The sequence below is a fragment of the Microcebus murinus genome, chromosome 4 (genome assembly GCF_040939455.1).
Source record: "Microcebus murinus isolate Inina chromosome 4, M.murinus_Inina_mat1.0, whole genome shotgun sequence".
NCBI classification, from domain to species: Eukaryota; Metazoa; Chordata; class Mammalia; order Primates; family Cheirogaleidae; genus Microcebus; species Microcebus murinus.
In genome coordinates this window covers 97,189,791-97,205,314 of record NC_134107.1, presented here as the reverse complement: position 1 = coordinate 97,205,314, position 15,524 = coordinate 97,189,791, and the positions used below count along the sequence as shown (strand labels likewise).

The 15,524-nt window shown below is 46.9% G+C and overlaps 1 protein-coding gene across 4 annotated transcripts; it reads right to left on the bottom strand.

Moving 5' to 3' along the window:
• Positions 1 to 10,437: 10,437 nt before the first annotated feature.
• On the bottom strand, positions 10,438 to 15,430 carry TMEM25 (transmembrane protein 25). Of its 4 annotated transcripts, none has more exons than XM_012773611.3 (9): positions 15,365 to 15,430; positions 14,741 to 14,836; positions 14,166 to 14,477; positions 13,070 to 13,360; positions 12,732 to 12,863; positions 12,392 to 12,422; positions 12,136 to 12,236; positions 11,924 to 12,010; positions 10,438 to 11,766 (listed from the first exon to the last, which is right to left on the bottom strand). In XM_012773611.3, exons 2-9 carry the CDS (start codon positions 14,808 to 14,810, stop codon positions 11,693 to 11,695), a joined length of 1,098 nt encoding a protein of 365 aa, XP_012629065.2. In that variant the 5' UTR covers positions 14,811 to 14,836; positions 15,365 to 15,430; the 3' UTR covers positions 10,438 to 11,692. The 4 variants fall into 4 exon arrangements, with proteins under 4 accessions (XP_012629065.2, XP_012629066.2, XP_075858679.1 ...); XM_012773612.3 differs by having other exon boundaries at positions 14,741 to 14,833; positions 15,365 to 15,426; XM_076002564.1 differs by lacking the exon at positions 15,365 to 15,430 and adding an exon at positions 15,098 to 15,346 and having other exon boundaries at positions 14,741 to 14,833.
• Positions 15,431 to 15,524: the final 94 nt, after the last annotated feature.

Below are 15,524 nucleotides of genomic sequence, written 5' to 3'. Positions count from 1 at the left end.
ACTGTAGTAGTGTCATCAGATCTCATTGCAGCCTCAAACTTATGGGCTCAAGTGATCTTCCTCCCTCAGCCTCCTAAGTAACTGGGACTATAATCACATGCCACCACGCCCAGCTAATACTTCTATTTTTTGTAGAGACGGGGTCTCACTCTCGCTCAGGCTGCATATGTTAACATTTTGGGGAACCACCATACTGTCTTCCATAGTGGCTGCACCATTTTGCATTCCCACCAGCAGTGCACAAAGTTGGACAATTTTTTTTCTTTTTTTAAAACTTATTTTTAGGCAGGGCGGGTGCTGTAATCCTAGCACTCTGGGAGGCAGAGGCGGGAGAATTGCTTGAGCTCAGGAGTTGGAGACCAGCCTGAGCAAAAGCAAGACCCCGTCTCTACTATAAATAGAAAGAAATTAAATGGCCAACTAATATATATATAGAAAAAATTAGCTGGGCATGGTGGCACATGCCTGTAGTCCCAGCTACTTGGGAGGCTGAGGCAGCAGGATCGCTTGAGCCCAGGAGTTTGAGGTTGCTGTGAGCTAGGCTGACACCATGGCACTCAACTCTAACCTGGGCAACAAAGTGAGACTCTGTCTCAAAAAGAAAAAACAACTTTTTTTTATTATTATGGGTACATAATTGTATATATTTATAGGGTACTTGTAATGTTTTGATACAGGCATGCAATGTGTATTACTCAAGTCAGAGTAATTGGGGTATCCACCTCAACCCTTTATCATTTCTTTGTGTGAGGAACATTCCAATTCCACTTTTAGTTACTTTAAAGTATTCCCTAACTTATTGTTGATTATAGGCACTTTGCTGCACTATCAAATACTGTTTATTATAACTATCTAACTCTATTTTATTTTATTTTTTTGAGACAGAGTCTCATTTTGTTGCCTGGGCTAGAGTGCCATGGCGTTAGCCTAGCTCACAGCAACCTCAAACTCCTGGGCTCAAGAGATCTTTCTGCCTAAGCCTCCCGAGTAGCTGGGACTACAGGCATGTGCCACCATGCCCAGCTAATTTATATATATATATATTTTTTAATTGGCCAATTAATTTTTTTCTATTTTTGGTAGAGACAGGGTCTCGCTCTTGCTCAGGGTGGTTTCAAACTCCTGACCTTAAGTGATCCGCCCGCCTTGGCCTCCCAGAGTGCTAGGATTACAGGCGAGAACCACCTCGCCAGGCCCTAGGTCTACTTTTGCACCCATTAACCCTCCCCACTTTATCCCCCCTCCCTGCTACCCTTTTCAGCCCCTGGTAATCATCATTCTACTCTGTCTCCATGAGATCAATTGTTTTAATATTTAGCTCCCACATATGCATGAGAACATAGGAGATTTGTCTTTCTGTGCTTGGCTTATTTCACTGAACATATTGTTTTCCAGTTCTACCATGTTGCAAATGGTAGGATTTCATTCTTTTTTATGGCTATATAATATTCCATTGTGTGTATGTACCACAATTTCTTTATCCATTCATTTGTTGATGGACACTTAGGTTGATTCCAAATCTTGGCTATTGTGAATACTGCTGCAATAAATGTGGGAGTGCAGATATCCTTTCAACATACTAATTTCCTTTCTTTTGGATATATACCTAACAGTGGAATTGCTGGGTCATATGGTAGTTCTACTTTTAGTTTTTTGGGGAACCTCCATACTGTTCTCTATAGTAGCTACACTAATTTACATCCCCACCAACAGTGTATGAGGGTTCCCCTTTCTCCACATCCTCGCCAGCATTCGTTACTGCCTTTTTGGTAAAAAGCCATTTTAACTGGGGTGAGATGATATTTCTTTGTAGGTTTGTTTTGCATTTCTCTGATGACTAATGATGTTGAGCATTTTTTCATATACTTGTTGGTCATTTGTATGTCTTTTGAGAAATGTCTATTCAGATCTTCCGCTCATTTTTAAATCCAATTATTTCTTTTTTCATGTTGAGTTTTTGGAACTCCTTATGTAGTCTAGTTATCAATCTCTTGTCAGATGGGTAGGTTGAAAATATTTTCTCCCATTCTGTGGGTTGTCGCTTCACTTTGTTGATTTTTTCCTTTGCTGGGCAGAAGCTTTTTAGCTTGATGTGATCCAATTTGTCCAATTTAGTTTTGGTTGCCTGTACTTTCAGGTATTACTGAAGAAGTCCTTGCCCAGACCAATGTCCTAAAGCATTTTCCCAACGTTTTCTTTTAGTAGTTTCACAGTTTCAGATCTTAGATTTAAGTCTTTAATCCATTTTGATTTGATGTTTGTATATGGTGAGAGATAAGGGTCTAGTTTCATTCTCTGCATATGGATATCTATTTTTCTCAGCACCATGTAATGAAGAGACTGTCATTTCACCAATGTACTTGGCACTTTTGCTGAGGATGAGTTCACTATAGATGTGTGGATTTATTTCTGGTTTCTCTATTCTGTTCTATTGATCTATGTGTCTGGGTTTTTTTTTTTTTTTTTTTTTTTTGAGACAGAGTCTCGCTTGTTGCCCAGGCTAGAGTGAGTGCCGTGGCGTCAGCCTAGCTCACAGCAACCTCAAACTCCTGGGCTCAAGCAATCCTTCTGCCTCAGCCTCCCCAGTAGCTGGGACTACAGGCATGCGCCACCATGCCTGGCTAATTTTATATATATATACATTAGTTGGCCAATTAATTTCTTTCTATTTATAGTAGAGACGGGGTCTTGCTCTTGCTCAGGCTGGTTTCGAACTCCTGACCTCGAGCAATCCGCCCGCCTCAGCCTCCCAGAGTGCTAGGATTACAGGCGTGAGCCACCGCGCCCGGCTTGTGTCTGGGTTTTTTTGTTTTTGTTTTTGTTTTTGTTTTTTTGAGACAGAGTCTCGCTTTGTTGCCCAGGCTAGAGTGAGTGCCATGGCGTCAGCCTAGCTCACAGCAACCTCAAACTCCTGGGCTCAGGCAATCCTCCTGCCTCAGCCTCCTGAGTAGCTGGGATTACAGGCATGTGCCACCATGCCTGGCTAATTTTTTCTATATATATTAGTTGGCCAATTAATTTCTTTATATTTTTATATAGTAGAGATGGGGTCTTGCTCTTGCTCAGGCTGGTTTTGAACTCCTGACCTTGAGCAATCCGCCCGCCTCGGCCTCCCAGAATGCTAGGATTACAGGGGTGAGCCACTGCACCTGGACTTATGTGTCTGTTTTTATGCTAGTGCCATGCTGTTTGAGTTACTACAGCTCTGTAGTATAATTTGAAGAGAGATAATATGATTCCTCCAGTTTTGTTCTTTTTGCTCAAGATGGCTTTGGTTACTCTGGGTCTTTTGTGGTTCCATATAAATTTTAGAGCTATTTTTTCCATTTCCGTGAAAAGTGTCATTGGTACCTTGATGGGAATTGCATTGAATCCATAGATTGTTTTGGGTGGTATGGACATTTTAACAAAACTAATTCTTCCAATTCATGAGTATGAAATATCTTTTCTTTTTTTGTGTGTCCTCTTTAATGTTCTGTAGTTTTTTTTTTTTTTTGTTTTTTTTTTTTTGAGACAGAGTCTCACTTTGTTGCACAAGCTAGAGTGAGTGCCGTGGCGTCAGCCTAGCTCACAGCAACCTCAAACTCCTGGGCTCAAGCAATCCTTCTGCCTCAGCCTCCCGAGTAGCTGGGACTACAGGCATGCGCCACCATGCCCGGCTAATTTTATATATATATATATTAGTTGGCCAATTAATTTCTTTCTATTTATAGTAGAGACGGGGTCTTGCTCTTGCTCAGGCTGGTTTCGAACTCCTGACCTCGAGCAATCCGCCCGCCTCAGCCTCCCAGAGTGCTAGGATTACAGGCTTGAGCCACCGCGCCCGGCCTGTTCTGTAGTTTTAATTGTAGAGATCTTTCACTTCTTTGGTTAAGTTTCTTCCTAGATATTTTATTTTACTTGTAGCTATTGTAAATAGGGTTACTTTCTTGGTTTCTTTTTCAGATTGTTTGCTGTTGGCATACAGAAATGCTACTGATTTTTGTATGCTAATTTTGTATCCCACAACTTTACTCAATTTGTTTATCAGTTCTAATCGTTTTTGTTTTGTGGAGTTGTTCAGTATCACTAGCTATAAGATCATATTATCTGCAAACCAGGACAATTTGACTTCTTCCTTTCCAATTTGGATGCCCTTTTTCTCTTGTTTGATTGCTCTTGCTAGAACTTCCAGTATTATGTTGCGTAACAGTGGTGAAAGTGAGCAGCCATGTCTTGTTTCACATCTTAGAGGAAAGGCTTTCAGGTTTCCCCATTCAGTGTGATACCAGCTGTGGGTCTGTCATATATGGCTTTTATCGTGTTGAAGTATGTTCTTTCTATATCCAGCTTTTTGTTTTGTTTTTTATTTTGAGACAGAGTCTTGCTCTGTTGCCTGGGCTAGAGTGCCATGGCATCAGCCTAGCTCACAGCAACTTCAAACTCCTGGGCTCAAGAAATCCTTCTGCCTCAGCCTCCCGAGTAGCTGGGACTACAGGCATTCGCCACCATGCCCGGCTAATTGTTTGTATATATTTTTAGTTGGCCAACTAATTTGTTTCTATTTTTTTTTTTTTTTTTTTTTTTAGTAGAGATGGGGCGGGGTATCACTCTTGCTCAGGCTGGTTTCGAACTCCTGACCTTGAGCAATTCACCCACCTCAGCCTCCCAGAGTGCTAGGATTATAGGCATGAGCCACGGCGCCCGGCATATACCCAGTTTTGTGAGAGTTTTTATCATGAAGGGATATTGAATTTTATCAAATGCTTTTTCAATGTCAATTGAAATGACTATGGTTTTTGTCCTTTATTCTGTTGATATAAAGTTGGACAATTTTTACAAGTCCTTATTAAACAGCCTATTGTATCTGGAGGACTTCAGTAAAGCATAGTCCAGGTGGAAAAATGCAACCTGAGCTATGCCTACCCAAATGTTGAACTGCTGTACATTCAAGTTCAAGGTAACAAGCCACCTGCCTAATATTGGAGGGTAAAGGTGAAAGATTAGGGGACGGAAGTATGTTAAACATTAGTGTTCTTTCGTAGGAAAGAGAGAACTGTCATGTAGTCCACGATCTTTAGAAAGATCAAAATATTCCAGAAATATATGAGAAGAGATTAGATCAGGGATCCCGCCCCAGTATTTCATTATGAAAATTATCAAAAGAATTTTAAAATTGTATAGTGAACTCTATATACCCACCACCTAAATTCATATTTTGCTAACTTTGCTTTATCACATGTGTACATCTCTCTCCATATAGCAATCCACCTTATTTTTTGATTACTTCAAAGTAAGATGCAGACATCAATGCATTTCACCCCTAAATGTATCAGCATGCATGTAATTAACTGGAATTCAACATTTATTTATGGTTTGAATATTTGTCCCTCCAAAACTCCTTTTTTTTTTTTTTTTTTTTTTTTGAGACAGAGTCTCACTCTTGTTGCCCGGGCTAGAGTGCCATGGCATCAGCCTAGCTCACAGCAATCTCAAACTCCTGGGCTCAAGCAATCCTTCTGCCTTAGCATCCCGAGTAGCTGGGATTATAGGCACATGCCACCATGCCCGGCTAATTTTTTCTGTATATTTTTAGCTGTCCAGCTAATTTCTTTTCTATTTTTAGTAGAGATGGGGTCTTGCTCTTGCACAGGCTGGTCTTGAACTCCTGACCTCGAGCAATCTGCCTGCCTCGGCCTCCCAGAGTGCTAGGATTACACAGCGTGAGCCACCGCATCCGGCCACTCGAAAATTCATGTTGAAATTTAATCCCCAATGTGACAGTTTTGAGAGTTGGGGCCTTTAAAAGGTGATTGGGTTGTGAGAGCTCTGACCTGATGAATGGATTAATCCATCATGGATTAATGGGGCAAGAAGGCTCTGACCAGATGTGCCCCCTTGACCTTGGACTTCCCAGCCTCCAGAACTGTAAGAAATAATTTCCTTTTTTCATAAATTACCCAGTTTTGGGTATTCTGTTTTTTTTGTTTGTTTTTGTTTTTGAGACAGAGTCGTGCTTTGTTGCCCAAGCTAGAGTGAGTGCCATGGCATCAGCCTAGCTCACAGCAACCTCAAACTCCTGGGCTCAAGCAATCCTGCTGCCTCAGCCTTCCGAGTAGCTGGGACTACAGGTATGCACCACCGTGCCTGGCTAATTTTTTCTATATATATTAGTTAGCCAATTAATTTCTTTCTATTTATAGTAGAGACGGGGTCTCGTTCTTGCTCAGGCTGGTTTCGAACTCCTGACCTTGAGCAATCCGCCTGCCTCGGCCTCCCAGAGTGCTAGGATTACAGGCGTGAGCCACTGTGCCCTGCCAGGTATTCTGTTATAAGCAAGAGAAAACAGACTAAGACATGGTTGTCAGGTGAAATTCATAAACAGTGAAAAGTGCAAATCAAATTAACATTTGATAATTTTTCAGCAACAGCTTTGAGATATAATTCACATACCATAAAGTTCATCCTTGTATAATTGTTTTTTACTATATTCATGAGGTTGTGCATTGATTACTATTAGTTCCAGAATATTCTCATCACTCCAAAAGCAAATCCCATATTCATTAGTAGTTATTCTCATTTTTCCCTGCCCCTAGCCCTGGACAATCACTAATTTACTCTGTAGATTTGCCTACTCTGTACATTTCATATAAATGGAGTCATATAACATGTGGTCTTTTGGGTTTGACTTCTTTCACTTAGCATGTCTTCAGGGTTCATCCATGGGTTTGGGTCTGCATAATGAGCAGGGATTTCTTAATCTGCATCTTCTGGGAAAAGAGTCTGTAGTTTTCATCAGATTCTCCAAGGGGTCTGTCACTCAGTAAAGTAACAAGGAATCCCCAGTCTGTGGAATAGGTGTGGAGAATCAGTAGTTTGTAAGTCTGACCCCTAGTCAACATTTGGCAAATTGGGAGACTTGCCAGGAAGTGCAAACCAAAGACCTTGAGAACAGCTGAGAGGAGCTGAGAGCTTGCAGCCTTGCCACAGGACATCACAGAAGGGTCTCAGGACCCCACCGTAGGGAGCATGGATAACAGAGTCTACAGAAGTGACAGTAAGGCACTCTGGCTTCTAAAAGTTCCAGAGTGGCAAAGTGTTCATATGCAAAATCAGTAGAAGCCAGAGCTAAGTTCCTCTTAGGTTGCTGATGTAGCCTTAGCCACTCCCATGGAGGAAAATACTGAGGAAGAGAGAGGTGAGGGAAGGACATGAACCAGAAACTCCCAGAGCCAGGCAAGCCAATCTATCGCTAAAAAATAGAATATAGGCCAGGTGGGTGGCTCACTTCTGTAATCCTAGCATCCTGGGAGGTTGAGGTAGGGTTTTGTTTGAGGCAGGGGATTGCTTGAGTTTAAGACCAGCCTGAGCAACATAGCAAGACCCTGTGTCTACAAAAAATAGAAAAATTAGCTGGTTGTGGTGGCACGTGCCTATTGTGCCAGGTACTTGGGAGGCTAAGGCAGTAGGATCGCTTGAGCCCAGGAGTTTGAGGTTGCAGTGAGCTATGATGACAGCAGTGCACTATAGCTCTGGTGACAGAGTGAGGCTCTGTCTCAAAAAAAAAAAAAAAAAGAATAAGAATAAGAATAAGAATATAAATTTGGCCTCAAAAAATCAGTGTATTTCAAGGCTTTTTTCTCTCATGATCCCCCATTAAATTTTTTAAAAAAATATCACCACCCAGTCTGAATCTTCTATCCCCCTGGTCAGGACATAGGGGCTCAGCATACCTTAGCCCCCATCCTGAGTAGGGGAGAGGTGGCCAAATGACATGGACCAAGTGAGAATGAGATGCTGGTTATAGGTATGAGCCCTTCCTGGCACTCCTGAAATAGAAAATGCCAGCCCAGGTGGCGTTCCTGTGCAGGGAACCTCCTGGCTGGCATCACAGCCAGGGGAGGCCCGGTGGCATGAGGTCTGGCCAGCTGGCAGACACCCAGGAGTAGCTGGGGAGTTGGGGAGGGTGGAAAGAAATGAGGCCCACTCCAGACTGCGGGTCTCAGACAGCCCTCACCTACAGACACCACCTACCAGCTCAGAAACTAAACAAGGATTGTGAATACCCAAACGAAAACCTAAAGGAAAGAAACAACTGATCGACATGGGAAGAAATCAGCGAAGGAACTCTGGAAATATTAAGAACCAAACGGAAACCACACCCCCAAAGAGAAGCACCAGCTCCTTAGAAACGGACACCAACCAAAATCAGACAACCAAAATGACAGAAGAGGGATTCCAAATGTGGATCATAAGAAAATTCAACTACCTGCAAGAACAACTCAATAACCAACACAAAGAAACCACAAAAAGCCTCCAGGACCTAGAACAAAAGTTCACTAAAGAAATCAATACAATGAAGAAAAGTTTAACCGAATTCCTGGAAATGAAGAATCAATTCAGGGAACTACAAAATTCAGTGGAAGCCTCAAGAACAGGGTAGATCAAACAGAAGAAAGAATCTCAGAGATTGAAGATAACACCTTCCAATTAAATAAATCAGGCACAGAGATACAGCAGAGAAACAAGAGAAAGGAGCAAAGCCTACAAGAGATATGGGATTATGTGAAGAAACCTAATGTGAGGGTCGTAGTGTTGCCAGAAGGGGAAGAAGACATCACTCAAGGGTTGGACAAACTATTTGAAGATATAATAGAGGAAAATTTCCCAGGCCCTGCTAAAAATCTCAATATACAAGTTCAAGAAGCTCAGAGGACCCCTGGGAGATTCAATGCAAACAGGAAGACGTCATGACATGCAGTCATCAGACTGACCAAAATATCAACTAAAGAGGCCCTTCTAAGAGCTGTAAGATGAAAGAAGCAAGTAACATACAAGGGAAAGCCAATTCGAATAACACCAGACTTCTCTACTGAAACTTTACAAGCAAGGAGAGACTGGGGCCCCATTCTCACTCTTCTGAAACAGAACAATGACCAGCCTAGAATCTTATTCCCTGCAAAACTAAGTTTTGTATATGAAGGAGACATCAAGACATTCTCAGATAAGCAAAGACTGAGGGAATTCACCAAGACAAGACCAGCCCTTCAAGAAGTACTCAAAACAGTGTTACCCACAGATCAGCACAATAAACACTCACGAATGTAAATCTCCTCAAAGCTAAAGATCAAAGCCCAGACATTACAATGGCTCAAGAAAGAAAACAAAGCAACAAAATTCAACCCAACATAATGAACAGAAATCTTCCCCACCTATCAGTTATCTCAATAAATGTGAATGGCTTGAACTCCCCACTCAAGAGACATAGGCTGGCCGAATGGATAAAAAAAACACAAGCCAAGTATCTGCTGCCTTCAGGAAACACATCTAACCTGCAAGGACATTGGCCTAGGCAAAGAATTTATGAAGAAGACCCCAAAGGCAATCACAACAGCAACAAAAATAAACAAATGGGACCTAATGAAATTAACAAGCTTCTGCACAGCCAAAGAAACTGTCAAGAGAGCAGACAACCCACAGAATGGGAGAAAAATTTTGCAAGCTACACATCCGATAAAGGGCTGATAACTAGAATCTATTTAGAACTCAGGAAAATCAGCAAGAAAAAATCAAACAACCCTATCAAAAAATGGGCAAAGGACATGAATAGAAGAAACTTCTCAAAAGAAGACAAAATAATGGCCAATAAACATATGAAAAAATGTTCAACATCTCTAATCATCAGGGAAATGCAAATCAAAACCACAATGAGATATCACTTAACTCCAGTGAGAATGGCCTTCATCAAAAAGTCCCCAAACAACAAATGCTGGCATGGATGCGGAGAGAGAGGAAGACTCCTACACTGCTAGTGGGACTGCAAACTAGTTCAACCTCTGTGGAAAGCAATATGGAGATACCTCAAAGCAATACAAGTAGATCTACCATTTGATCCAGCAATTCCACTAATGGGCATCTACCCAAAAGATCGAAAGTCACTTTATGAAAAAGACACTGCACTTGAATGTTTATAGCAGCACAATTCACAATTGCAAAGCTATGGAAACAACCCAAGTGCCCATCAATTCATGAGTGGATTAATAAAATGTGGTATATGTATACCATGGAGTACTACTCAGCTTTAAGAAACAACAGTGATATAGCACGTCTTGTATATTCCTGGATACAGCTGGAACCCATTCTACTAAGTGAAGTATCTCAAGAATGGAAAAACCAGCACCATATGTACTCACCAGCAAATTGGTATTAACGGATCAACACCTAAGTGGACATATAGGAGTAACATTTATTGGGTGTCGGAAGGTTGGGAGGGGGGAGGAAGGGATGGGTATATACAACCACAACTAGTAAGAAGTGCAATGTTTGGGGGATGGACATACTTGAAGCTCTTACTCGAGGGGGGAGGGGGGCATGGGCAATATAAGTAACCTTAACACTTGTACCCCCATAATATGCTAAAATTAAAATTAAAAAAAAAAGAAATGAAACAGAGATATGTAAATGCATTCAGTCAAGTTTATTGAATTTACGGTGTGCTTAGCACTAGGCAATAACATGAAAAAAATTATAAAACAAGATCTCAGCAAGGGAAAAATATACTCTGTACTATATTAATTCCCAATCATTTTCAGGTTGCTTTTTAAAGCATTCTTAGGTCATTTTGGGGTATGTGGTCTCCCTCTTTCTACATATCCTCCTAAAGCTTCCAGCACTACTGAATTATGTGTCTGCTGTGACCATCCTAGTGGGGCAGGACTAGTGGCTTCCTGCTGATCGGGGAATGGAGGGTGGAGTCATCAGGGCTGGGGCCCCATGGTGGAGGAGATGTGTTGAGAGCAAGACCACCAATCCCAAGGGCTCTGGACACTCACAGTGAATCGCTGAAGGCCAAACTTGGGGAACACAAAAAGGGCTCTGGGCCCCTTACTCACCCCTTCCCCCAGGGGATGTGCTTAAAGTGCTAACACTGTAAGAAAATGACGCATTGCTACGCGTCATCCTGGGTGCCACCAGATTTGTCATCTCCCTCTTCCTACCTGGCTTGTGCTAACACCAGGCACTGGCACTGCCACGGGCCAGGCCAATAGAAGAGTCTAGTGCCCAGTGAAGAAGGTCCAACATATAACCTAGGATGTCCAAGAGTTGAGGGCAGAGGGGTAGACGAGGGCAGAAAGGTATGCAGCAAAAGGGACTAGTTTGTGCTTGGCCAGTGCCCCTGGGCCAGGGGTTGGTTCCTGTGCAAAATTTGGTTTAGTTCTATACAGCTAACAGGGTCCTAAATTCTCCCTGAGGGAAAGAAGCTACATAGCATAGGAAGGAAATCCATGCAGGGTCCTCCCTGCCCCCCAAACCCGCATGCCCCATGCCTACAGTACAAGGTGCTAAGGACCACAGGTGCAGGGTATTCAGCAGGCCATGCCACACTTGGATGTTGGATGACATCTGAACACATCTGGCCAAAGAGCCCCAGCTGCCTGGGCCCAGTCATCACATGCAGGCCCCCAACCTGAGCTGGCAAGAGGGGCTCAGGGCCAGCTGGCAGCCTGGCCAAGGATACCTGTGCCCCTGCGGGTCAGATCCCAGTGAAACACATCATATGCATCACACGGAGGGCACCCCAGCCAGGAGGACGAGCAAAAGTGGCAGTGGCATGGCCTCTTCACGCTGGCAACGCAGCTAGGCAGAGGATGCCTCGGAGGAGGAGCTGGAGGGTATCTGGGGGCTGAGAGGGCACCCTCGTCTCACCCTCAGCTCAGAGCCAGATCTCATCACTGCTCACGCTGGACACTCGATAGATGTAGCCCAGCATTGGGAGGCGGATGAAGCCTGCGAGGTCAAAGAGGTGCAGGGGACTCAGTAACCCCGGTTCCTGGGGAGGTGGAAGAGCCCTCTCTGCCCCCGGGCACTCAGAGGCCTTGGACACATTCACACATGCACAGAGCCGGGAGCAGGGGAGGAGGGCAGCAGGCCCCTTCCCCAGTACCTCGGCTGGTGAGGAGGCCACCGGGCTCTGGGTCCAGAAGCTCTGGCCGGCTGTTGTTCCGAGTCATCTGCTGGTCTGCCGATTTCCCTGTTGGGTGACAAAGGGGGCTGTGCCCAGCACAGGAGCGTGCCTGATGGGGCCTTGCCCCTCCTAAGCACCAGGGTCTCTCTTTTTCTCAGAAGCACCTGCAAACAGCAGGGGCCTGGATGTACCTCTGGAATCTGGAGTGAGGTCATTGAGCTGAAGGTTGGATGGGAGGGACATGTTCTCCCGTGGCAGGCGCACATTGTTGAGTTTCAGGTTGTTGGAGTCACTACGGGCAGACAAAGGTTGGGATGTGCCCTGGCACCAGCAGGCACAGGTTCCTCTACTGGGGCCTATTCCAGACCTGCCAGAAACCCTGGGTTCCCACACGTCCCCACCCTGCATTTCAGTTCAGCCCGTCCACCCAGCCCCACGAAGAGTTACCTAGAGACCAGAGATGGGCGCCGGGAGGGGCCTGAGGAGAAAAAAACCATGCCACCGATTCTCAATGTGCCCTCCCATGCCGGGCTCTGCCTCCCCTGCCCTTTCAGACCCAGGACCCTCAGGCAAGTGGTCTCTCAAATGCCCAGCCTGGGTTGCCAGGGGCTGACCCTGCTGCTACCCAGGATGCATGTTATCCCACCCACGGCCATACCCTGGAAGTGTTCTGCCGCTTGTCAGAGATGACCTGTGCTGCCCAGCTCTACTTGCTGTTTTTGCGGCTCACCGCGACCTCACCGCCACTCCCTTAGCCACCCTCTGCCCCCAACACCACTGGCCCTACCTTTGGTCTTCTTCTCTTTCCTGCAGACCAGGCAGGCCACCAAGGTGCTGAACCCCACGAGGGTGCCCAGGGCAAGCCCTCCAGCTACAACAATGCCCAGCAGTGGCACTTCTACCCGAGTGGCCAGGAGCCCTGCAAGTTGTCTTCTGGTTAGGTTCCAAGTAGGCAGTGCCCCAACCCCAAAATGCTGTAGGAACTACTCTGTCCTCCTTGCCCAAGGTGGATGGGGACAGCTCATCCACAAGACCCACCCAAAGGGCAACAAGTCCTCCCATTTCTGCACCCTGGTTCCTGCACTGACCTGAGCCTTTGCTGGGCCAGTTGCTGGCAATTCTCACCTGGGGCTGGTAGGGAGGCACTGGTGACACCCACGTCATTGGTGGCCACCACTGAGAGGTTGTGTGCCAGGCTGTGGAGCTGCAGCTGCACAGTGTGGTTGGTGAGCCAGGGGTAGTTCTGGGCATCCAGCACCAGGAAGTCAGAGGTGTTGACAGTCACTGGCCCATTCTGGTCGATCCAAGTGACATTGGCAGGTGGGTTGGCACGCACCAGAGCAAACAGAACAACCAGGAGGCCTGGGCCCTGAGCTTCCTGGTACTTGGCCCCGACCTGGGCAATCTCCGGCTTAACTGGTACAAAGCAGAGGCCAACATGCTCTCACCACAGCACCTCATGCTTCTGGCCATTTCTTCCCAAACCCAAACCCAGATGGGAGCCAGGAGCCTGGATGCCTACTCAGAAGGGGCACTGAGAAATGGGATGGTTGGGTCTGCCAGAGGGGCAGCACTTCGTAGCGATTAAGAGTATAAATACTAGGGCCAGGCGCAGTGGCTCACGCCTGTAATCCTAGCACTCTGGGAGGCCGAGGCGGGAGGATTGCTGGAGGTCAGGAGTTTGAAACCAGCCTGAGCAAGAGCATGACCCCCTCTCTACTATAAACAGAAAGAAATTAATTGGTCAACTAATATATAGAGAAAAAATTAGCTGGGCATGGTGGCACATAGCTGTAGTCCCAGCTACTCGGGAGGGTGAGGCAGCAGGATTGCTTGAGCCCAGGGGTTTGAGGTTGCTGTGAGCTAGGCTGACCCCACAGCACTCACTCTAGCCTGGGCAACAAAGCGAGACTTTGTCTTAAAAAAAAAAAAAAAAGAGTATAAATACTAGAACCCAAATGTCTGGATTTGAATCCTGGCTTTGCATCTTGCCAGGTGTAGGACCTTGGGCAGATTGCTTAACTTCTTTGTGCCTCAGTTTTCTCATTTGTAAAATGGGATAACAATCGTAATCACCTCATAGGATTATTGGGAGGATAAGAAGAGTTAATATTTGCAAAGTGCTTAAGTGTTTATTAAATGTCCTGCCAACCACCTGCCTGGTGGCTTCTGGGAGTCCCTAGCCAGAGAACCTATCCCTGCCCACCTCAGGGGCACTCACATTGCACATTGAGAATGACGGAGGCATTGGCTGACTGGCCACTGCCCGGGTCCCGCAGGGAGCAGTTGAGTTCGTGCTGGGCCCGCTGGGCAGTGATGGTAAAGGTGCTGGTGCCCCCAGAGAAGGCCTCCCCGCCCACGCTCAGCAGTCTTGAGGTGCTGGCCTCCTGCAGCTGTCCATCCAGGTACCAGGCCAATCGGGGGGTGCCAGGGCCCCCTGCCACTTGGCAGGTGAAGGCGTGGCGCTCATTCTCTCGGAGTGCCCGCTCAGCCCAGGTCTGACCATCTATTTGTGGCGCCAACTCCCCCCAACCTGGAACACAGCAGAGGGCCTCTGGGAAGGGCTGGAGGAGGGTTGGTCCTGTTCTGTGACCAGGATGAGGCCATTACGGAGGGACAGCAGGCTCAGAGCCAGGACACCCGGGTTCTCTCACCAGGGACTGGCTGGACCTAGGGTAGGTGGGTGAGGGGAACCAGGCTCTAGAGTGGGTGCCCCGACTGAAGGTATAGCAAGGAGAGGAGAGAGGAGGCTCTGGACCCCAGAAGTGCTTGGTGGAGGAATGAAGAGGGATGTACCTGAGCTCAGAAGGGCTGGCAGGAGCAGCAGTGTGTGCGAGAGGGTAGCCAGGCCTGGAGGCAGCGCCATGGTGGCCCGGGCCGGGCCCCAGGCTGCTGAGAGAAGGGGGCGGGCATCCGTGTCAGCCAGGTGAGAGCAGGCAGGCCTAGCAATTCCTCCAGGAATTTACTCTCCAGAAACAAAAAGAACCATGCACGGAAACACAAATGTACACCAGCCCACGGTGGCGAAGGCACGGACACGAACAGCAAAGCCCAAAGGCACAGACCCACCCAGCCTGTACCTGGCCACCCAGCGGGCACAGAACCAACCACTGACTCCAGGGGACAAGCAGGTACACACCCGCAGGTACACACCCGCAGGTACACAGAAGCAACGAGCGCCAGCGCAGCCGCACCGTACCCAGTCACACACCCGCACACTCGAGCCACACGCGCCCCTCCCCCAATGGGAGCGCCTGTCTCCTCACCCCTCCTCTTCCTTACCCCATTCCCCCTCCCACCTCTCGCCCTGCGCCCCCTTCCCTGTCCCACTTGCTCAGGTGGATCTGGGCGGGAGAGGAAGGGGTGGGGGTGGGGCCGCGGGAGCATCCCGCCCCCGCCCCCTTCTACCGGGCGGCTCACCTGGCTCCCTCCCGCGCGCAGCCAGAGCAACTGCTCAGGTCTGACGAGCACCGCAGTCCGCCGCAAGGGCGGGGGCTGCGCCAGGCAGGGCCAATCAATGCCCGACCACGGGCCCGCCGCGCCCTCCCCCGGACCCCACGCCGCGTGCACCTGAGTGCGC

What these genes read in the sequence shown, in the direction of transcription:
- TMEM25 (XM_012773611.3), bottom strand. Translation starts at nt 14,810, where the DNA reads ATGGCGCTGCCTCCAGGCCTGGCTACCCTCTCGCACACACTGCTGCTC. An exon ending in CGTCATTCTCAATGTGCAAT is followed by an intron (nt 13,361 to 14,165) that starts GTGAGTGCCCCT and finishes GCTTTGTACCAG; the next exon opens with TTAAGCCGGAGATTGCCCAG. An exon ending in GAAAGAGAAGAAGACCAAAG is followed by an intron (nt 12,423 to 12,731) that starts GTAGGGCCAGTG and finishes TTTTCTCCTCAG; the next exon opens with GCCCCTCCCGGCGCCCATCT.